Here is a 23436-nt window from a genome sequence, read left to right on the forward strand (position 1 = left end):
CTGATGTATTAATAAAAAATCTAAAAATCACATTTCATTTATTATAATAACACTTATATATAAAATTTGTTTCAATATTTGATTGGCCCCCCCTTATTTTTTATAACAGCCTCAACTCTTCGAGGCATTGATTTAATTAAATTTTGAATATATTCATCTGTGATATCGTTATCCCATATATATTTTATTTTTTCAATTAATTCTAATTTAGAGGAAGGTTTTTTATTATTAATTTTAGAACCCATTATAGCCCACAGGTTCTCTATTGGGTTCAAATCCGGACTGTTACCCGGCCATTCCAAGGGCGAAATGCCACTTTCCGCAATGAAGTTCTTGATCTAAAATTTTAGATAATAACTTAATGATATATTTTTATTTTTATTTATTGATTAGGATACATAGCAATAAAAAAAAGATTACTTTCAGTTTTGGCACAATGACATGGTGCAGAATCATCTTGAAAAATGCATTCAGATTCCCACGCATTGTGCATTTCTATTGCTGGTATCAAATGTTCTTTTAAATTTTTTTTTATGTTTCGGCGTTAACTGTCCCATCAATTATGGCCAATGGACCCACCCCATGGAAATAAAAACATCCCCAGACCATCTGGCCCGCAGGATGTTTGACCTTAGGCTGAATACATTCGTCACTCAAACGTTCGCCCGATCTTCGTCGAACGTAGTGGATGCCATCGGACCCAAACAAATTGAAACAAATTGAAATAGTATCCTGGCAACTAAACCGTATTCTTTAACCGTATACTTTTACACTACTAAATCTTTCCATACATCACCGACTCCTAATAATTTGAATAACTTGTAGTTTCGTTTTAATTTCTTCGCATTACTACTTGAATTTCTTTCAAACTTCATAAATTCAATTTTAATAAACAAAAAAAATAAATAAAATCGTTTATATGTCCGAAAAACAAGAAAATATGAGTTTTTTCGAGGTGGACACCTTTCATCGCCCGTTACAGTATATGTATAACTTAACTAGGTAAACGGTCAACTTAAAAGTCGCTTTCAAAAAATGCAATCAGTGTAAAACTATTTCAGTTTTATTGAACTCGCAATATTATGAATTCATCATAATTAAAATATTTTATAAAATTGTTTAAAATTAAGGAAAAAATATCCATAAGTTTTCTCAGATCAATTTGATGACTAGTTCATTCAAGTAATTTCATTATTGAAAAACGATTTCACTGAAAACATGACCATAAAACAATTCATAATTACTTATTTATTTTTTATTTATTTATATATATTTTAGCTATCAAGCTAATTTAAAAAAAAATACATCTTAATTATTATACTTAACTCTAAAATTTATAATTAACTTATATGTACTGTCCCTCACAGAGGTGTCTCTTCGCACCTCGCAGGAATGCATCCATGTTTTTAGCAGACCTGACGCACTCAGGGAGGGCATTATACATGAGCACACCCCTGTGAAAAACACCCCCAGCCGTCTTATTCTTTCTTACTCTACTTACAACTAGTTTGTCCTTATTTCTAGTATAAAAACTATGTTTATCTCTATTCCTTATTATATAATCATCAAAATACTTAGGTAATAACTTATGATCTAACTTATAAACAAAAGACAATGTACTAATATTTAGACTAATTCTAATACTCATCCATCCTAATTCATCTAACATACTTCCAATACTCTTAAATCTACTCACATTCAAAATAGCTCTCATAGCTTTATTCTGTATTTTTTGCATTTTTTCTAAATCTTGGCCACTAAACAAATTAAGCACAGTGGCACAATAAACCACATGTGGCAAGACAATTGAATTAAACACTAAAATTTTACTTTTTTTACTTAAAATATTTCTTAATCTACATAATACACCAACTTTTCTAGCCATTTTTTTTACTATATAGTCAGCGTGCATTTTAAAATTTAGTCCTGAATCTATGTATACACCTAAGTATTTTATATTTTCAACTTTTTCAATTAACTTATCATCAATTCTAATTTCATTCAATATATTTTTATTTTTACCATTCAACCACATCATTTTTGTTTTATTCACATTCAACTTTAATTTATTTTCACACAACCAGTCATTCACATAATTTAATTCTATATTTAAAATCTCAGACATTACATCAACATTCTTTCCAATTATATATATCAATGTATCATCTGCAAACAAATGTATTTTACACATCTTAATTACCTTAACAATATCGTTTATATATAATATAAATAATAAGGGTCCCAATTTGGACCCTTGCGGCACTCCATGAGGTGTTACAAATTCAGAGGATAACACCTTATCAATTTTTACTCTTTGCCTTCTATTATTTAAGTATGATTGAAGCCACTTTAATACTATACCATTTATTCCTAACTTATATAATTTTTGTAATAAAATATTCCTATCTACTGTCTCGAACGCTCGCTTAAAATCTAGAAAAACTGCTCCAACAACCATGCTAGATTCATCCATCGTCTCCATCCAATCAGAAACCACCAATTGGATAGCGGTTTCTGTTGAATGTTTCACTCTAAATCCAGACTGTTCCACAACCAAACAATCATTTATACTAATGAACTCTTTCAATTGAATCATAACGATTTCCTCCAGCATCTTCTCAACAATTGGTAACATATTGATGGGCCTCATTTCACTGGCTTTATGTGTGCCCGTAACCTTTGGTACCGGTACAATAGTAGACACCTTCCATGCATCCGGGACGGATCCCACTTCTAACGATTCATTTATTAATTTCAGTAACTGAGGTCCAACCATGTCCCAAGTGTTGATTAAAATATCTAGAGTCAATCCATCCATACTAGAAACTGATTTCATGCCCTTCAATACACCATTTAATCCCTCCATTTCCACTAATTTAAACCTTTCAAACTTATTTAAACCCAAATTAATATCATCATTCACACTATTATGCCTTGTTTGTATTGAATTAACTATATCATTCACACTATTGATGTAAAACTCATTCAATCTTTCAACCATATCCTCTTTATCATTATATACTACTCCCTCGACTTCTAATTCATTCAAAGAAACATTTTTTCCCCCGGAAATCAAAGTTTTAATTATTCGCCACATTTTTGTGGGATCTTTTTTTGCACCATCAATATTTCTTTCATGCCAATCCCTCTTCGCATTACGTAAAACATTCACACATTTATTCCTCTTTCTTTTATACTCTAACCAAGCCTTTTCTAATTGGATTCCATCCATAGCCTTAATAATTTTATATCTTTTATAACTAACATTCTTATCAACTAAGCTTTCCTTTACTTCCTTGGTAAACCAAGGTTTCAGCTTATGCTTATGCATGATTCTTGTGGTTTTTACGCATTTACTTTTAGAATATGTTATATTACGATACATTATCTCCCACATTTCATTCACACTATCACCATCCTTTCCCCATACACACTCCTTTAACAATTCATTCATCAATTGATAATCAATGTTTTCTCTTTCAGTCACCTGCATATTTTTAAGTCCTCCGTTACTAAACCGCTGTCCCAAAAACATGTTGACAATAGAATGGTCTCCTATTTTCGGTACATCTTTCACCTCACACCGCAGATCCATTATATTTGTTATAACCAAATCAATGAGAGAGCTTGATAAATTATTCACTCTCGTTGCTTCCGTCACTTTTTGTTTAAAACCCAATTCATTTACCCAATTTCTCAACTTTTTTACATAAAATTCTTCTGTCTGTAACCAATTAAAATTCCAGTCCCCAAACATAATTATATTTTTACTCACATCTATACTTCTTTCACTCAATTCTTCTAAAAATTTAAGAAATCTTCCACTTCTACCATTCGGAGAGCGGTAAATTACTAGCAAAAACACAGTAACTCCATTCACAAGCAGATCCACACCAATTGTCCAAAACTCACCATCAACCTTATTAACTATTACATTACCGTAACTTAAATCATCCCTTAAATACAATAGTACCCCACCCGTATGTCTAGAATTAGAGTCACATCTCAAAACACAATATCCATCTATATTCAGCTCAAAATCTTCAAAATCACTAGTTACATGCGTTTCACTTAAACCTATAAATAATGGTTTTTGACTTACAGTTAAACTCCAAACCTCATCCTTGTGAGCAAAAAAACTTTGTACATTTATACCGATACCTTTTGGTGGTTGCTATATATTATTATACTTAATTCTATTTCTCATTAATTCTATATTTCTTTTATATACACTGCACTTAGTGTCCAACGGTCCGTGATTTGTGTTCAAATTTAATTTTAATTTATTATTACTTTTAAAGCAATTATTACATTTTATTATTTTATTGTTACATCCCTCGCTTTTGTGCCCTTCTTCTCCACATTTCGCACATGTCACCTTGTTTCTACAATCCACCGCTTTGTGATTAAATCCGTAACAATTTAGACATCTTAGAATATTAATTTCTTCAAAAACCCTACATCTATCCCAATTTATATTTACTTTTCCATCTTCAATAAATCTTTTAAATGTATTGCAATCTACTTCCACTATCGCATTATATTTATTATTTTTTCTACTTTTCCATATTTTTAACACCTTCAGTTCACCATCATTTATAACTTCTTGATTTTGATTCATCAAACACTCAGCCAATATAACAAAATACAGTGGTTTGGAAAGTGAATTTTCGGAAGTTTTTGTCGTGTTTATGCTATTTTTTTTTTTTTTTATATATACTAACCTGAAAAAACTGCATGCCATATATAATATTCCGTTTGTTACAGACATTACTAACAAACTAACCAGTAGATTCTATGACAGAATCGCTAATAACCATACTAACACTTGTGAAGAGTCTCGGTGATTACAACAAAATGTCTATACCCTTCAGGTATAACACACAGATTACCTAAACACAATCTGCTTTAGGTCATCGACTTTAGAGTCTTTAATTAATATTATGTATTAGATGTATTATGAACATTTATAAGGATTGTAAACAGGTTTTTGAGCTCTTTTTCCTATTATGCTTTAGATTAACATTAGAATAATATAATACTGTGATTACTAACCAAATTAAATTAAATTGTAAAATAGAAAATGATCATTAGATCAGTAGCTATTAAAATAGATATAAGATGTATTGTGAACATAATTTCGTAATAATAAAAAGCATTTAAAAATCAAAAATGTTATTTTTTACTTTACCAATAACAGTGGCGAGTATTGAAAGATCTTTCAGTAAATTAAAAATGATTAATAACAACGAAAGATACTCTATCGGATAATCAAGACAAACTAATCTTGCATTGTTGGCCATTGAACATTAATAAGCGGCAAAATTAGAAGTTAAAAATTTAATTAGTGATTATGAAAGCAAGATAGAAAAAATAAAATTGGTGAGATTATTCCTAAAATTATTTTCTCTAATATATGAATATTTATTATGTTAAATATGTACATAAACTTATTTCATTTCGTATAAAAAAAATATCAAGGGGCCCTTGCGTAATATTTGCATCAGGGCCCAAAATTTCTAGCTACGCCACTGCCCCTCTAGCTCCAAATGACACAAATACTTATCGGTAGAGGTAGGATATTCACAGTGCTATCCATTTTTCGGCAAACCTTTAACAATGCATTTACAACCTTTGAACAATACACGGCCCCCTCAGGCTCCGGTGACTACATATCGGGAACAACACACACACACGTCCGCACCGAGCAACATCTCTCGACGCACTATTTCCATAAGATATGTACATATATAATATCTGCTATTTCTCTTCTATGCTCGAGTGGACGAATGTGATGATTTTTACATAAATTTAAGTAATTATTGGAATGATATATATCTTTAGTGCGATAACAAATCCAAAAACCGAGCTCCTGAGCTCCCACAACCAACGGCCACGGCCACGAGGGCTTTTGGTTCGAACATCTATAATGTACATCAGTGTTTCTTAACCATATTGAAAGAATCTCCCCCTTTACCACAGTAAAAAATTATAAGAAAAGCAAATAAAAAACATGATTATTTTTATAAACATTATGTATTAATTGCCATTTATGTCATATTAACATTACATACATTATAATGTTATTTCAATTTAAAAGTAAATAATTCAATGGAAATGTGAATTTCTAATGTTTCTAATTTCTAAATTTCTTCATCCAAAAAGTTTGCCCAGGCCTCTTTTAGAGTACTTTAGAAAAAAAAGAGTCGCGGTTTGCCGACCTCTGGCTTAGGATGATGAAGTTTGTTTACCAAAATTATCACAATAAATTAAAATTATTACATATAAAACAAGTGAGCCAAATAATATATCTATGTATTTAATTTTCAATTATTATTGCTCTTAAAATTATTTAAATAAACTGCAATGAGGGGAGCGCCAGAAACATCGTGGCACGCATATAGCCAAAATGTAAGATTATTAACAGTATTTATATCGTAACAATTTTTTTTATATTCTTCCTAGTATGTAAGTTATTATGTGACCATAGGATAGATTTTCGAGTAATGATTTTAAACAAATTTCACATTTGTGTGGTTTTAATCAGCATGCAATTTTTTATGTTTCTCGAAATAAGATTTTTTTGTATATGATTTTAGACAAATTTCACACTTGTAAGAAGTTTTCCCCGTGTGAGATCTCAAATGTGACACAAGTCTACTTTTAGAAATAAATGATTTTAAACAAATGTCACATTTGTGTGGTTTTATTCCAGCATGCAATTTTTTATGTCGCTCGTGGTTAGATTTTCGAGAAAATGATTTTAGACAAATTTCACACTTGTATGGCTTTTCCCCCGTGTGAGATCTAAAATGTCTCACAAGTTTATCTTTACGAACAAATGATTTTAAACAAATGTCACATTTGTGTGGTTTTATTCCAGCATGCAATTTTTTATGATTCTGGAGACTAGATTTTTCAGTAAATGATTTCAAACAAATTTCACACTTGTATGGCCTTTTCCCCGTGTGAGATCTCAAATGTGACACAAGTCTATTTTTACGAACATATGATTTTGAACAAATGTCACATTTGTGTAGATTTTTTTCATCATGCAATTTTTTATGTTCCTTGAGATTAGATTTTAAAGCAAATGATTTCAGACAAATTTCACACTTGTAATGCTTTTCCCCCGTGTGAGATCTCAAATGTAACACAAGTTGACTTTTAGAAATAAATGATTTTACACAAATGTCACATTTGTGTGGTTTTATTCCAGCATGCAATTTTTGATGTGCCCTGAGGCTAGATTTTTGAGTAAATGATTTCTGACAAATTTCACACAAGTAAGGCTTTTCCCCCGTGTGAGATCTCAAATGTCCCAAAAGTCCAGTTTTACAAACATGTGATTTTAAACAAATGTTACATTTGTGTGGTTTTATTCCAGCATGCAATTTTTTATGTTTCTCGCGAGTAGATTTATTAGTAAATGATTTCAGACAAATTTTACACTTTTCCCTCGTGTGATATCTCAAATGTATCACAAGTTTATCTTTTCGAATAAATGATTTTAAACAAATATCACATTTGTGTAGTTTTATCCCAGCATGAAATTTTATATGTGCTTTGAGGCTAGATTTATGATTAAATGATTTCAGACAAATTTCACACTTGTATGGCTTTTCCCCCGTGTGAGATATCAAATGTCTCACAAGTTCATCTTTACGAACATATGATTTTGAACAAATGTCACATTTGTGTGGTTTTATCCCAGCATGCAATTTTTTATGTGCCTGGAGGCTAGATTTTTCAGTAAATGATTTTAGACAAATTTCACACATGTAAGGCTTTTTCCCTGTGTGAGATCTCAAATGTCTCACAAGTTTACTTTTAGAAATAAATGATTTTAAACAAATATCACAATTGAACAACTTTTCTCCAGGATGTGATCTTTTGTGTAAAATAAGTTCAGATTCACTGGAAAATGACTTTAAGCACGTTTCACTATTCTTAAGGTGAATTGTCGATTGCGAAGGCTCATCATCCCATATTAAATCTTCCAATAAAACTTCTTCAGTCTTGATCTTCGAGCAATCGTCTAACCTCAGTTGAGACGATTCGTTGTTTCGAAAACAAGCCTTTCGAAAGCTGCTCAACAATTCCAGACTGGTCTTACACGAAAGACACACCCTGTCTGGCAGCCCATCGCTTCTTTTGACCTGCAGATGGAAAAAAAGTAGGATCAAGCGGTGAGAAGAGTTAACCACAATAAGTAATTGTAACCTGTAAGCTGTAACCAGCACCGACCTGAATTTGACAGCAGGTCCGAATGCGTTGCTCCAGACGCTCTGGATGAGGATCTGGTCTCCGGAAGATGGAGACGGAAGATGCAGCCGGAGCTGGTCCAAGACAAAGCCTGCACTCCATCAACTCTGACAGCAACCACTTCCCACGCCTTGCTATTTTTTATTTCTAGTGACATATTTTGTCTAAATGGCCGCGTCAAACACATAAGATATCAACGAACGGTTCGGTGATTACTAGTCAAATGTGAAACTGTCACAGGACAACTGGTCGCTCTGGATCGATCACTCGTGATCATTCGTCACGCTAAAACTGGTCACGAGAAAACTAGTCACACAATAAAACTGGTCACGAGAAAACTGGTCACACGCTAAAACTGGTCATGAGAAAATAAGTCACACGCTTAAACTGGTCACGAGAAAATTGGTCAAACGCTAAAACTGGTCACGAGAAAACTGGCCAAGGGACAAAAAGATACATATAATTACTATTGTAACAAGTGAACATAAATAAAGGATCCTCTTACTAATGGTGCTTAGGACTAAACCAATGACGATTTTGGGTCAACTTTTTAACCAGCAGTAGCGTACAAAATATCGAAATAAAATTTTAAAATTGAAATTAAATATCAAAATCAAGCTAAAGAGCGAGATTGAGCTAAAATTAGATCATCGTTGATGTTTCGAATTACAATAATGTTTTGAATTACGACGATACCTCATTTAAAACGAGAGAAATATTATAATTTCTCTGCGTACGAGCGAAAAAAAATATTGTTTAAGTCGTCACGAGATGTTACTGTATTTCCACTTGGATGATCGATAAAAAAAAAACAATTCATAAAAAAACGCGGTGTCGGATGTCGGTGATTTGTCAAAGGGTTTTTTTTCTTTCGTCGAAATAAAATTAATAATCACACATTATCCGATAAATTTTACCTCTGAAATGATTTAATTACTTGATTTATTTCGACGAGAGAAACAATTGAAGAATAAAAAAATCCGTTTGATGTGACCGACAACACCCCGGGTTAGCAAAAATCGTTGGATCACCCATACTAATACATGATATATTCTCAGTAACTGCGCATTACGAAGAAAAAATAATAATTCTTTGATTTTTTTTCGATCTTAGTGCGTATCTTCGTAAGTCAAAACATCTTCGACAAACAAAAGTCGAGGATTACCTGTATGTGATTGTTGATGATCTAATTTTAGGTCAATCTCGAAAATTTATTTAAATTGTGCATGTTCTGTTTTAACTTTCAATATTTAATTTTAATTTTAATATAATGATTATAATTTTATTTTGATACTTGAATTTAATTTTAATATAATAATAATAGTTTTAATTTTGATATTTAATTTCAATTTTTAAATTTAATTTTTATTTCGATATTTTGTATGCTACTGGTTTTTAAAGTTGGCGTGTGGGCCGTTCGTTGGCTTGGTGCGTACGCACCATAGCACAATCAGTGTTTTCATAGACCTCCTGCGGTACATTTAACGCGGTGAATTAAGATTAGTGATTTGACATTCGAACTGTCAAAGTGAAATGAACGCAAAAGTGATAGCCAACCTTCTCGGCGTGGCTAGAGAGCGTCAGATAAGCTGACAGATGCCCGCGAACTCCTCGCGAAGACCACAAACGAGGGTCTTTGGCTCGAACATATGTCTAGTCGATAGTAATAAAAATTTCGTAAATAAAAAGTATTTGAGAATATTTTGTTTGTGACCAATTTTAAATTTTTGGGTATGACCAGTTTTAGCGTGTGAACAGTTTTCTCGTGACCAGTTTAAGCGTGTGACTTAGCGATTCGAGAAAGCGTTGGCAAATTTTTTTCGGTCACATGAAAGTTGTTGATAGTGATCCTAATGACGTCTTCGTCAAAACCGTCTACATATGATTTTGGGCTTTCCCTATTTTTTTTTGCTGTTGGAGAAGATAGACATGTTCTCTTTGATAATTTTTCTTAATGAAGATTTGGAAACTTTTAGGGCTCCTGCATAGATCTATATCAATGGGAGGAATTGTCGAAGAATTAGATGTTTGTGTAAGTGCACACCACATGTAAGCATTTAATATTAACTGTTTAGCTTGGCTGTCTCTCCATTTAGCTAAAGTGTTTTTAAAAAAGTAGATATATTATACGATATACGGTCGAACTATTGTGAATAACTTAACTTATTAAAATAACTAACATTTATTATTTATAATTTTTGGAAAATCTCGGGAACTTCGCAACCACACTGTCACTTCAAGCCACGTCTCTAAAAAATAGCAAAAAAGGCGTGGATTCGCCTTGACAGCCGCAGCCAAACTGAGGATATGTGTACATACGAGCACACATACTGAACCAATTTTTCTTTCTCTTCGAACGAACTCTAAAACAATTTCATTCGTCAAATTAAATTACTCTTTTGTTTTAACTAAAAAAGAATTATGTTTTAATTCCTTTCACGATAATGAATAATGTATTCTAAAAATAGTATTTTACTTGCGGCCCGCCACTCATTTTTAATTTCTAATGGCCCTTCATTCAAAAAGTTTGCCCAGACCTGTTTTAGAGTACTTTAGAAAAAGAGCCGCGGTTTGCCGACCTCTGGCTTAGGATGATGAAGTTTGTTTACCAAAATTATCACAATTTCATCCAATAAATAAAAATTATTACATATAAAATAAATAAAAACAAGTAAGCCAAATAATATATCTGTGTATTTAATTTTCAATTATTATTTCTCTTAAAATTATATAAATAAACTGCAATGAGGGAGGCGCCAGAAACATCATAGCACGCATGTAGCCAAAATTTAAGAATATTAACAGTATTTTTATCGTAACAATTTTTTTTATATTTATCCTAGTATGTAATTTATTATGTGACCATAGGATAGATTTTCGAGTAATGATTTTAAACAAATTTCACATTTGTGTGGTTTTAACCAGCATGCAATTTTTTATGTTTCTCGAAATAAGATTTTTTTGTATATGATTTTAGACAAATTTCACACTTGTAAGACGTTTTCCCCGTGTGAGATCTCAAATGTATCACAAGACTTCTTTTATAAATAAATGATTTTAAACAAATGTCACATTTGTGTGGTTTTATTCCAGCATGCAATTTTGTATGGTTCTTGAGACTAGATTTTCCCGTAAATGATTTCAGACAAATTTCACACTTGTATGGCCTTTCCCCTGTGTGAGTTCTTAAATGTGCGACAAGTGTAGCTTTTCGAATAAATGATTTTAGACAAATGTCACATTTGTGTGGTTTTATTTCAGCATGCAATTTTTTATGGTTCTTGAGACTAGATTTTTCAGTAAAAGATTTCAGACAAATTTCACACTTGTAAGGCTTTTCCCCCGTGTGAAATCTCAAATGTGACACAAGTCCACTTTTATAACTAAACGATTTTAAGCAAATGTCACATTTGTGTAGTTTTATTTCAGCATGCAATTTTTTATGTTGCTCGTGGTTAGATTTTTGAGAAAATGATTTTAGACAAATTTCACACTTGTATGGCTTTTCTCCTGTGTGAGATCTCAAATGTCTCACAAGTTCATTTTTACAAACATATGATTTTAAACAAATGTCACATTTGTGTGGTTTTATCGCAGCATGCAATTTTTTATGTTTATTGAGGTAAGATTTTACAGTAAATGATTTCAGACAAATTTCACACTTGTATGGCCTTTCCCCCGTGTGAGATCTCAAATGTGACACAAATGCATCTTTTCGAATAAATGATTTTAAACAAATGTCACATGTGTGTGGTTTTAATCCAGCATGCAAATTTTTATGTATCTCGAGGTAAGATTTTACAGTAAATGATTTCAGACAAATTTCACACTTGTAAGGCTTTTCCCAAGTGTGAGATCTCAAATGTCTCACAAGTTTATCTTTACGAACATATGATTTTAAACAAATTTCACATTTGTATAGATTTATTCCAGCATGCAATTTGTTATGATTCTGGAGATTAGATTTTTCAGTAAATGATTTCAAACAAATTTCACACTTGTATGGCCTTTCCCCCGTGTGAGATCTCAAATGTGACACAAGTTTACTTTTACAAATAAATGATTTCAAACAAATGTTACATTTATGTGGTTTTATCCCAGCATGAAATTTTATATGTGCTTCGAGGCTAGATTTATGACTAAATGATTTTAGACAAATGTCACAATTGTAAGGCTTTTCTCCTGTGTGAGATCTCAAATGTCTCACAAGTTCATCTTTACGAACATATGATTTTAAACAAATTTCACATTTGTGTAGATTTATTCCAGCATGCAATTTTTTATGTTTATCGAGGTGAGATTTTTGAGTAAATGATTTCAGACAAATTTCACACTTGTAATGCTTTTCCCCCGTGTGAGATCTCAAATGTAACACAAGTTGACTTTTAGAAATAAATGATTTTACACAAATGTCACATTTGTGTGGTTTTATCTCGGCATGCAATTTTTTATGTGCTTCGAGGTTAGATTTGTAAGTAAATGATTTCAGACAAATTTCACATGTATGTGGTTTTATCCCGGCATGCAATTTTTTATGACTATCGAGGTAAGATTTTACAGTAAATGATTTCAGACAAATTTCACACTTGTATGGCCTTTCCCCCGTGTGAGATCTCAAATGAGACTCAAATGCATCTTTTCGAATAAATGATTTTAAACAAATGTCACATTTGTGTGGTTTTATTTCAGCATGCAATTTTTTATGTTTCTCGAGAATAGATTTTTCAGTGAATGATTTTAGACAAATTTCACACTTGTATGGCTTTTCTCCTGTGTGAGATTTCAAATGTCTCACAAGTTCAGCTCTACAAACATATGATTTTAAGCAAATGTCACATTTGTGTGGTTTTATCCCAGCATGCAATTTTTTATGTATCTCGAGGTAAGATTTTACAGTAAATGATTTCAGACAAATTTCACACTTGTATGGCCTTTCCCCTGTGTGAGTTCTTAAATGTGCGACAAGTGTAGCTTTTTGAATAAATGACTTTAGACAAATTTCACATTTATGTGGTTTTATCCCAGCATGCAATTTTTTATGACTATCGAGGTAAGATTTTTGAGTAAATGATTTAAGACAAATTTCACACTTGTATGGCCTTTCCCCCGTGTGAGATCTCAAATGTGACACAAATGCATCTTTTCGAATAAATGATTTTAAACAAATGTCACATTTGTGTGGTTTTATTTCAGCATGCAATTTTTTATGTGTTTCGAGGCTAGATTTATGACTAAATGACTTTAGACAAATGTCACACTTGTAAGGCTTTTCCCCCGTGTGAGATCTCAAATGTCTCACAAGTTCAACTTTACGAGTATATGATTTCAAACAAATTTCACATTTGTGTAGCTTTATTCCAGCATGCAATTTTTTATGACTATGGAGGTAAGATTTTACAGTAAATGATTTTAGACAAATTTTACACATGTATGGCTTTTCCCCTGTGTGAGATCTCAAATGTGACACAAGTCTATATTTATTAGTACATGATTTTAGACAAATGTCACACGTGTAAGGCTTTTCTCCAGGATGTGATCTTTTGTGTAAAATAAGTTCAGATTCACTGGGAAATGACTTTAAGCACGTTTCACTATTCTTTCGGTGAATTGTCGATTGCGAAGGCTCATCGTCACATATGAAATCTTCCAATAAAACTTCTTCAGTCTTGATCTTCGAGCAATCGTCTAACCTCAGTGGAGACGATTCGTTGTTTCGTAAACAAGCCTTTCGAAAGCTGATCAACAATTCCAGACTGGTCTTACACGAAAGACACACCCTGTCTGGCAGCCCATCGCCTCTTTTGACCTGCAGATGGAAAAAAGTAGGATCAAGCGGTGAGAAGAGTTAACCACAATATGTATGTAATTGTAAGCTGTAACCAGCACCGACCTGAATTTGACAGCAGTTCCGAATGCGTTGCTCCAGACGCTCTGGATGAGGATCGCCGAAGATGGAGACGGAAGACGCGGCCGTAGCTGGTCCGAGACAAAGCCTGCACTCCATCGTCCCTGTGTTGAGCTCTGACTCAACCACTTCCCTCGCCTTGCTTTTTATTACCAATTAGTGTCATATTTAGTCTAAATTTGGTAGCATGTAGTCATTGGCCACCAACTCGGCGCAACGACCACAGATTCACTGTAAATTCGCCGAATACGAGTATACCGAAGAGTGTAGGTCGAATATCAAGATACCGGACGACGACCAAACCTATTTTCATATTTACTTAACCTCAGTATGTCGAAATACAAATTGATCGGATGAAAGTCGTTTTACGTTGATAGATGGCACTTTTGCATTGATAATTTCAAGTTGTTTTAAAACAAAATAATATAATAAGTTGTATTTTAAAATTTTTATTTTATTGTGATCAGGTATATGAATATATATATATATGAAGTATATGAAACAGGTATATATGAAAACCTAAAGGTAAGAGTTACAATAATACCTAATAAACATTTTCGACACATCTATCATATTTGGTGAGTTTCATTAAATGGTAAGAAATGAGGTCGAATTTATTGAATAGTGTACTTTCGGATTAAATGCTTCCGCATTCAAAATAATACATATGTACCAGTGGCGTGCGGTCCATGGATGCGGTGGATGCGGCGCATCCCCTATAACTTTAAAAAGCCAAGAGTATTTTTAATAAATATTTGAATTTCGCTTCGATGTATTCTTAGTGATGTACGTGATTATGATGTAGTATATGAGTATATATATATATATATATATATTTCACATATCACGTGTTTTTTGTTACATGATGCATTATATAGGATCTTTTGATAATTTTTATTAAGGATTCGCATAGGCCGCATTCGCATAGGCCGGCCACAGGCGAGTGACGCTGGCGAGTAGACGCTGAGTGAAGTGCGCGCGCGTCATGGATTCGGAGTCGCGACCGATCCCATTTGCGCATGCGCACTATGAGGCTGTCTTATTCGCGCGGACGCGTTGACACTTGTTTAACCTCTACGGTGGATTCGGTTTCTCTGTTTGCTTATCTATTGAGTTTCACTTGGAAGCCGCTGTTGATCGATATTTCCGCACGCTACGCCCCAAGTTATTTATCAAAAAGCTAGCCGATTCATTTCTTTAGACGAAGTTAATCATTTATACTGTAAGTTGGTTATTTTTTACTTTTGAATTAAGTTTTCATTTAAATTAGTTTCGTCTAACTTTATTTTTAGTTTACGTTCCACTACTTACGAGTTTTCATTATTGCCTTTAATATGGATATCGAAAATAACAATGAGAGTGGACTTGTCGTCGAGATCAATAATAATTGCAATTGTTTAATTGAAAATGTGCTGAAAAGAAGATTTGCTTCTCTCCCATTTAATGAAAAGGAGATTATTGTTAAGAGCCCCAAACCCACACCAATATTAAATATTCAGTCTAAAACAAAAACATTTAAAAGGTATTTTAACACAGAAACATACGAAAAAATTTCATGGATTTGTGGATGTGCTCACTTAACGAAATTATTCTGTTGGCCATGTATTTTATTTTCTCAAGAAGTGAATGTCTGGAGTAAATTTGGATTTTCTGACCTAAACAATTTAAGTAAATCGCGCAAGAGACATGAATGTTCTCAAGCTCACATATGTTCTGCTGCTCAATTTAAAAAAATTGGAAAGGGACCTCGTATAGAAAATTTTTTAAGTGCTCAATTTAAAGCAAATATTGAAATGCACAACAAAGAAGTTACTGCAAATAGATACATTTTGTCGAAATTAATAAGCGCGATCTGTTTTTTAGCAAAACAAGAACAACCTTTACGAGGACATTTTGAACACCAGGAATCGGAAAATAGAGGGAATTATATTGAATTGCTGTATCTGTTGAGTGAATCAGACATAAAATTGAAAACTCATTTAGATAACTCTACGGTGTTTACTGGACTATCGAACCATATACAAAATGACTTGGTATCCGCAATATCAAAAGTCTTGCTAGATGAGATTAAAACTGAAATACGTGCATCAAAATTTGTTTCCATAATTGTGGACGAATCTACAGATATCAGTCGCAAAGCTCAGCTATCTACTATTTTTAGATATGTAGATGAAAACAATGAAATTCAGGAGAGATTTGTTGGATTTGTTGATGTTAGTCCCAATAGAACAGCTAATGCTCTTTTTCAGCACATACGTGAGACCTTGGAAGAATTTGGTTGTTTGGACAAATTAATTGCACAAACGTACGATGGAGCGGCTGCAATGTCCGGGGAGCATAATGGAGTGCAACGAAAAATTCGAGATATTTGTCCGAATTAATGGAAATATTTAATCAAATAATTAATGACGAAGACGAATGGGATACTGATGCTGTCATAAATGCTGAAGTCCTTCATCGTTATTTAAAAGAGTTTGAATTCAATTTCAATTTGCATTTATTTTCTGCAATATTTAATTCGGCAGATTTTTTATTTGAAATTTTACAAAAAAAAACCTTTGACATATCGTATTGCGTAAGTGAAATTAAAAAATTTGTAAAATATTTAGATAACAAAAAAGACGATTTTGATTCATTGTGGAACAAAGTAATAACTAAAAATTTTAATAGAAAAAGAAAATATGCTGAATGTGAAGAAGATGTGAAATCAACGTATAAACTTCACTATTCTGAAATTTTAGAAACTCTTTCAGTAAATACAACCAATCGATTTCGAGATATCGAAAATTTAAAATTTCTCGAATTTTTTAACGTCAAAAAATTTAAAGAATATGAAAATAATTTTCCAGATTTCCTATTTAAATCACTCCACCTAACTTATGGAAAATACTTTGATTTTATGAAATTAAAAAGCGAATTAATTTACATGTACTCAACGCAAGATTTTCATTTGAAATCTATAAATGACGTAAAGGAATTAATTGTGAAAGATGATCTAATAGACGTTTTGGAACAAGTATTTAGTTTAATACAATTAATTTGTACGATACCTTCCACGAGCGCATCGGCTGAACGATCATTTTCGACTATGAAAAGAATTAAAACGTTCACCAGAAGTAGTCAAAGTGAAGAAAGACTCTCTGGTCTTGCTTTAATTGCAATCGAAAAGAAAATAATGTCAAATTTAAAAAAAAATAAAAAATTCTATGATGCGGTTATCGATGAATTTTGTAAAAAGGAACGAAGAATAAAATTAAATTTAAAAAAATAAATTGGTCGGTTTTTTTTTTCAAACAAGGGACAGCATCCCTTGTTTGAAAAGTCACCGCCCGCCACTGATATGTACACACAATATTTAAGAACTTATGAGCTTAAAATCAAACCGCTAATTGGATACCGAACTTTATTAATTTCATTTGAATTTATATTTTTTAATTTTTAGCCCTATTTTATTTCAATTCAAAATAAGATGGGTACGTATTTTCGAGGAAACTTTTATATTTTACGACCCCCGTATTGTGTGTACATATGTATTGTTCTGATATATTTTTTTTAAATACGAAATTAAATAAGTTTATGCACATATTTGACATAATAAATGTACTAACTTAGAGTTGATAAGGTTTTGGTCAGAATTCGTAAGCCGGAAGTAGTAACAATATTTATTTTAACTCTTTGACTTATTTAATTCTTGAACTAGTACAATTATTTATAATGTTGTTGTTCGAGCCAAAAGCCCACTTGGCCGTTGTTTGGGCTCTTAACTAACTTTTATTTGTGCTGAAATGTGACATGTCAAAATTCAATACTTTCATTTATACAGTTATATTGTATGCCCAATCACTCCATAAAACTTGAAATAATTCATACCAGTAATAATTCATTTAGAATATTGTACTTAAGAAAAATGCTAAATTCACTATTTTATTTAATGTAATAATTAAACACTAGGAAAACTTTCCTGCAGTTGTTCTCACCGACCACAACCATTAATATGAAGTACACATGTGATTTAATTGAAGTTATATTTCGCAATTGCACATTATCACATTATCCTAGAAAAGCACGAAACATTTCATTACTCAATATAATCAATTTTACCCTACTTATTTTATTTATTAAGTTTTGACAACATGCGATCAAATAAGGTAATGATTTTTTTTTAGATATTGGAAAACTATTTCTGAAGAATAAAGGGATGGAATAACTGTGGAAACTACTGAGGACCCGTCTGCCCTACTCATCGAGCCGAGAATATGCTAACAACAAATAATCTTGTGTTAGTAGATTTGTGCGACAATTAATGGAACGGTATCACATTTGTGTTAGCAAAATTTGATATGGGAGCTGTTCCGTTCGCAGTTATCGTCACAGTGGGACAATCTGCTTTAGAGAATATGTCAAGATTTAAATTGCTGAATTCCATAATTTATTGATAAATATTACTTATACCATGTTATTTTTTAATTTTTCTTTCAAGTATATTTAGAACTGAAATTTGGATTTAATGTACGCTTAGAATCCTAGCTCCACGCTTGAAACCCAATTATAAATGAGATGTTAAATTCTGAACTAAAAAAGGAATTCGAAAAAATATGTGGCTTCAAATTTCTTCTCTTCAAATTTTCAAACTCTTTCCAATGTTAAATTTTATTTATCGCTGTGTGAATGAGCTGATAAGCATTAAATTTTGTGCGAAACAATTAGACATGTCGCAAGCTATAGGTATATTAGCTACAGAAGGCGCGTGCACAGTACTCACACAAATGCATTTTTCATATACAGGCTGTAGAAAGAAACACGCTAATATTTATATATTTTATTTCAACCGATCGTGTAATGTTTTTAAGATCTATGATATAATTTGGATTGCATATTTATTTAATATTTGAATACGTGCCACGAATAAAACGATAGCTTGCATTTTTTTAAAATTATAAGTAAAACAAACGTACGTATGCAAAAATTAATACGAATTAAAAATGAGAAAAAAATATAGGATATAAATTACATTAAACAGGAAATAAGTGATTTTAAAAGTGTTCGAATTTTGATAATAATGCAGTCCTTTTCATTATTATGTATAGACATTCTTCTTTGTCGGCTAGTATTAAGTCCCGACCGTTACAAAGATAATAAAATAAATTCGCAAAGAAAGCGTTACACTTTGTTGTTTATTTACTCACTTCAAATTTGTTTACTGTTGGGTGCCTATCATCAAAATATTTTTAAATTATTTTGCATATAATTGTTTGTCGGCTTCAGAATTTTGTAGCCAAGTCAGAACTTGTCATAAATAATAATAAAATAAACTTACAAAAAAATATTGCGGCGGTCTTTGGATAATGCCGCAGTACATTTACACCCAGAAAGTCTACCCGAACCGGAAGTGTTTCTAATCTAAATAAATACAATGTTCGTTTTTTAATCTTATTTTTGAATTTCAATTTCAAACCTTTCTATTATAAGACTTTACTTTTACTACTCTACTACTAAACGTACTTCTAGTTTTACTAACCTTTTCTGATTTTCTTTAATTTGTTACTTCTTCGTCCCGTTAGTGTTTTCTCAGATCCAATTTTATTACAAAGCATTTTATTATCATATATCCACTAATTCTAATGAACTAACTCCAATTAACCAATTAGCAAACAATATAAGAACGCGTTACGTCAGTTTTTGGGGGTTGATCGGTGACTGACCAGTGAAACTGGAAAAAATCAACCTGTAGTGCACACTTTGAGCAATACAAAAAATAATTGTTGTTTCTGTCATGCTCGGAAAGTGGGTGCGTATGAAAGGGACCAACTGATTGTCCTAGAAAACAGATACAAAAAATCTTATTCATATCTTCACGGACACAATATACGTGTTTGTATTGGTACGTGCCAGCTTACGCTGCACGAGCTATACAGTTATTGATTGAAATCATTATTTTCTTCATTATTTATTAAGTCTGTGTGGTATCGCTAATAGAACAAGCAAATAGCATGATCGGTGGAAAAGAGATGGTCACTGGAATTAGCAAACGTCTCTTCGTTTATATACGTACCAATTTTTTTGTAAAAGATTTCTATAGCTTCACACAAGAGTATTTTTATTACATGACTTGATACAATAGTCAATTTTCTTTAACGTTAGTTGTTTTACATGTATGTACATGTATGGAAAATGCATATATTGATTATTCATATATTAAAAAAAAAGAATTTGCGACACAGTTATACATATAATACATATACATATGTGTTCTGTGTTGTCTGTAATAAGTTGACCATCTGTAATACCACCCATGTGTTTTTATTACATGAAAATGTTTACTATAAATTGGTTTATTTCAGTAACTTGATTAATAAATTATTTATTATTTATTGTATTGCTTGTTTCTTGTCTTGTTATTATTGTTTATATTTCATTGTATTTTGCAATCTACAATACATATGTAGTATAAATTACTAACTGATTTATATTTGTTATGTATTCATAATAATTTATAGTCATTACGTATATTTAAATATGGTCAATCGTGGAAATTATAGTAGTATGTCTATTATATATGCGTTTTCTTCTCACCTTTTTTTAATATTGATGATTGGAAAAAAATATATAAGAAACCTGTATATCTTTTTTGATTCCTTTTTATTTTATTCCGCTTTATTACTTTATTTTACCATAAATTTTATTGTACATATGTACGATGGTTCCTATACAATATAGTATAGTATATATCAGTGGCGGCTCGTCCTAATGGGCTGCCGGGCTGCAGCCCCTCCTATAAAATTCTAAAATATATTAATAATACATTTAATATTTTATTTATTAATGATATTTTTTTTATTAGTTGGATGGACGAACTATTGGGGCCTTCGACAGAGTAAATATTACTTACAATATCACCCATATCCAAAAGGGTGATATTGTAAGTAATGTTGACCGTTTCGAAGACCCTACTAACTTGTATGGTGACAGATGAATTAAAATGTTGTTGTACTGGCTGTAAAGTTTTACAGCGCCGCCCTGAACGCCACGCAGCCCGGAGTTGCGGAACGAGAAAGAGAAAGAGCTATTTGCAACTGCAGATAGCTCTTTCTCTTTCACTCACTCTGGCGTTTTGGGCTGGATAGTCGGCAGCCTTCGCCTGTTAAACGACATTCATCTGTCAGTTTGTTTAAGATTTCGCGCGCTTGATCTTACATTTGATTAGTTGAATCGCACGATCACAGCTTTATTCGTTTTCGTTACTCTTAATTGGTTGTGTACGAGCCCTCATCAAATCTTCGGTGAGTCGTTTTCATTTTGATAACAGCAAAATTTTTTCAAATCTGTTTAACTTTTTCTCGTAATTTTTATTTAAATATATTAAGTTTTTTTTTCTTTTAAAAATGGAAGAAAAAAAGAATTCAGTAAAATATTTACAAAATTTGCACTTTTCGCGACTAGAACTTACCGAAAAAGTCGCTATAAAAGCATTAGGCTGCCTCACGCCCAATTTAATTATTTCACAGCCTGCAACTAGTAGATCTTTTAGTTACTCGCGAAAATTTAATCCAGACATTTATAAAACAGGAGTTATTGACTTAAAACATTTAAACGATAAAATTAAATAACACGAGGGAAGTGTCGAACACTTAAAAAATGTGTGTAATCTCAAGATTTTGTGATCGGCTAACATAAAAACCCATTTAAGCGAAGCTTGTCGGCGGGAAATAGATAAGCATAACGAAAACGTCAAAAAAAATCGGGATGTTTTATTTAAAATTATTGATTAAATTTTGCGGTAAATTTGAAATGCCAATGAGGGGACACGATGAAACAGATAATTCAAAAAATCCAGGAGTTTTTCGGGGGCTTCTAGAATATTCACAAAATTTCGACGATTCTTTAAAAAAACATTTTCAAACTTCTTCGGTTTTTAAAGGGACATCAAAAACTATTCAAAATGAACTTTTAGATTTTATTTTGAACGTGTGTAGGGAACAAATAAGTGCTGAAATAAAAAAAGCAACTTATCTAGCTGTTATGGCAGATGAAACAACCGATGTATCGATGCATTGTCAACAGGTTAATGTTTTTCGTTACGAATTAGGGGGTAAAGTTTTTGGGGTTTTTTTGAAAATAAGAGCGCATGCATTACTGAACAATTAAAACTAGTTTTAAACGATGACAATGAAAAACTTATTGCTCAAACTTACGACGGTGCCGCTGTAATGAGCGGAGAGAGGGGAGGTGTACAGAAAATTTTGAAACAAACTTATAAAAATGCACACTTCGTTCACTGTTATGCTCATCAACTTAATTTAGTTATTGAGAAAGCCGGGTCGCGAAACCAGCAAGCGCGAATTTTTTTTAGCAATCTTACTGGAGTAGCAGCGTATTTTTCGAAATCTTCATCGCGTTTGGACGCACCCCTTTAATGGGTGGTGAATTTTGCTAGTTTTTTTTTCAATAGTACTTAAATCCACATGTAAGTGGTCGTACGCTAAAAATTGTGCTTATTTTGTCCTGTTATGACATGATAGAACAATTATGGTGACATTTTTTAGACATCTTTTCAGTGCAGCCCCGCCACTAAAAATTATCACGAGCCGCCACTGGTATATATAGCAAAAGGTAATACAAAGCTACAAAAGCAATTAATTTTTTCAATGTCCTTAATTCAGTTCACTCGCCATTAGGTGGGAAATCCTTTTCAAATCTTCTGTCGGGCGCAATATGGTGTATATAGAGTTTAAGGGCTATTTGCAAAGAAATGTTATAACATTATGTTTATGTCTATGTTACTACGCCATCTGTTGATATCGCGTCGAAAAATTACTAAATAATAAAATTTACTACTATTGGTTTGAAACTCGGCTACTACTGGTTTGAAACTCGAAATTCGGTGAATTTGTCTTTCAATATAAAGATATTAGATGAATTTACCATTCGGCTTACGGTCATTTTCGGTAAAAGCGTCATTAGTGGAATACAGTAGCGGCTCGTGAGATCGGCTGCAGAGATTATTCAAGCTGTAGTAACTCGTTGTGATCGAATGAAAAGAAAAATAGCTTGAATATGTACTATACAGGAAGGTTTGCAGCCCCGCAGCCCACGTGGACAACAAAAATAGCATGCATTTGTACTGTACTGGGAGTACTGCAGCCCAATGCACGAACCGCCACTGATGGAATAGCATTCGGTGAATTGATTTAGGTGTATTGCATTCGACCAATTGCTAAATACTGCTCCCCCGACCACAAACTAAGGCCACGAGGGCTTTTGGCTCG

General features: G+C 32.3%; 2 protein-coding genes and 1 long non-coding RNA gene across 3 annotated transcripts in view; 1 reads left to right on the forward strand and 2 right to left on the reverse strand.

The window, feature by feature from the left end:
• The window catches only part of LOC143909787 (uncharacterized), a 279264-nt gene that overhangs the window by 197203 nt on the left and 58625 nt on the right, over positions 1-23436 (forward strand). The window lies entirely within an intron of this gene.
• Positions 6026-8556, reverse strand: LOC143923260 (uncharacterized). The gene is made up of 2 exons (XM_077446856.1): positions 8248-8556; positions 6026-8159 (listed from the first exon to the last, which is right to left on the reverse strand). The coding sequence occupies exons 1-2, from the start codon at positions 8365-8367 to the stop codon at positions 6540-6542; spliced, it is 1740 nt and encodes a 579-aa protein (XP_077302982.1). The 5' UTR covers positions 8368-8556; the 3' UTR covers positions 6026-6539.
• Positions 10945-14405, reverse strand: LOC143923261 (uncharacterized). The gene is made up of 2 exons (XM_077446857.1): positions 14156-14405; positions 10945-14071 (listed from the first exon to the last, which is right to left on the reverse strand). Exons 1-2 carry the CDS (start codon positions 14267-14269, stop codon positions 11183-11185), a joined length of 3003 nt encoding a protein of 1000 aa, XP_077302983.1. The 5' UTR covers positions 14270-14405; the 3' UTR covers positions 10945-11182.

Source organism: Arctopsyche grandis, chromosome 3, assembly GCF_051622035.1.
Source record: "Arctopsyche grandis isolate Sample6627 chromosome 3, ASM5162203v2, whole genome shotgun sequence".
Taxonomy (NCBI): Eukaryota; Metazoa; Arthropoda; class Insecta; order Trichoptera; family Hydropsychidae; genus Arctopsyche; species Arctopsyche grandis.

Excerpts from the sequence above, each read along its gene's own strand:
- LOC143923260 (XM_077446856.1), bottom strand. The coding sequence starts at position 8,367 with ATGGAGTGCAGGCTTTGTCTTGGACCAGCTCCGGCTGCATCTTCCGTC. Across the intron at positions 8,160-8,247 it reads GGACCTGCTGTCAAATTCAG|GTCAAAAGAAGCGATGGGCT; the intron begins GTCGGTGCTGGT and ends TTCCATCTGCAG.
- LOC143923261 (XM_077446857.1), bottom strand. The coding sequence starts at position 14,269 with ATGGAGTGCAGGCTTTGTCTCGGACCAGCTACGGCCGCGTCTTCCGTC. Across the intron at positions 14,072-14,155 it reads GGAACTGCTGTCAAATTCAG|GTCAAAAGAGGCGATGGGCT; the intron begins GTCGGTGCTGGT and ends TTCCATCTGCAG.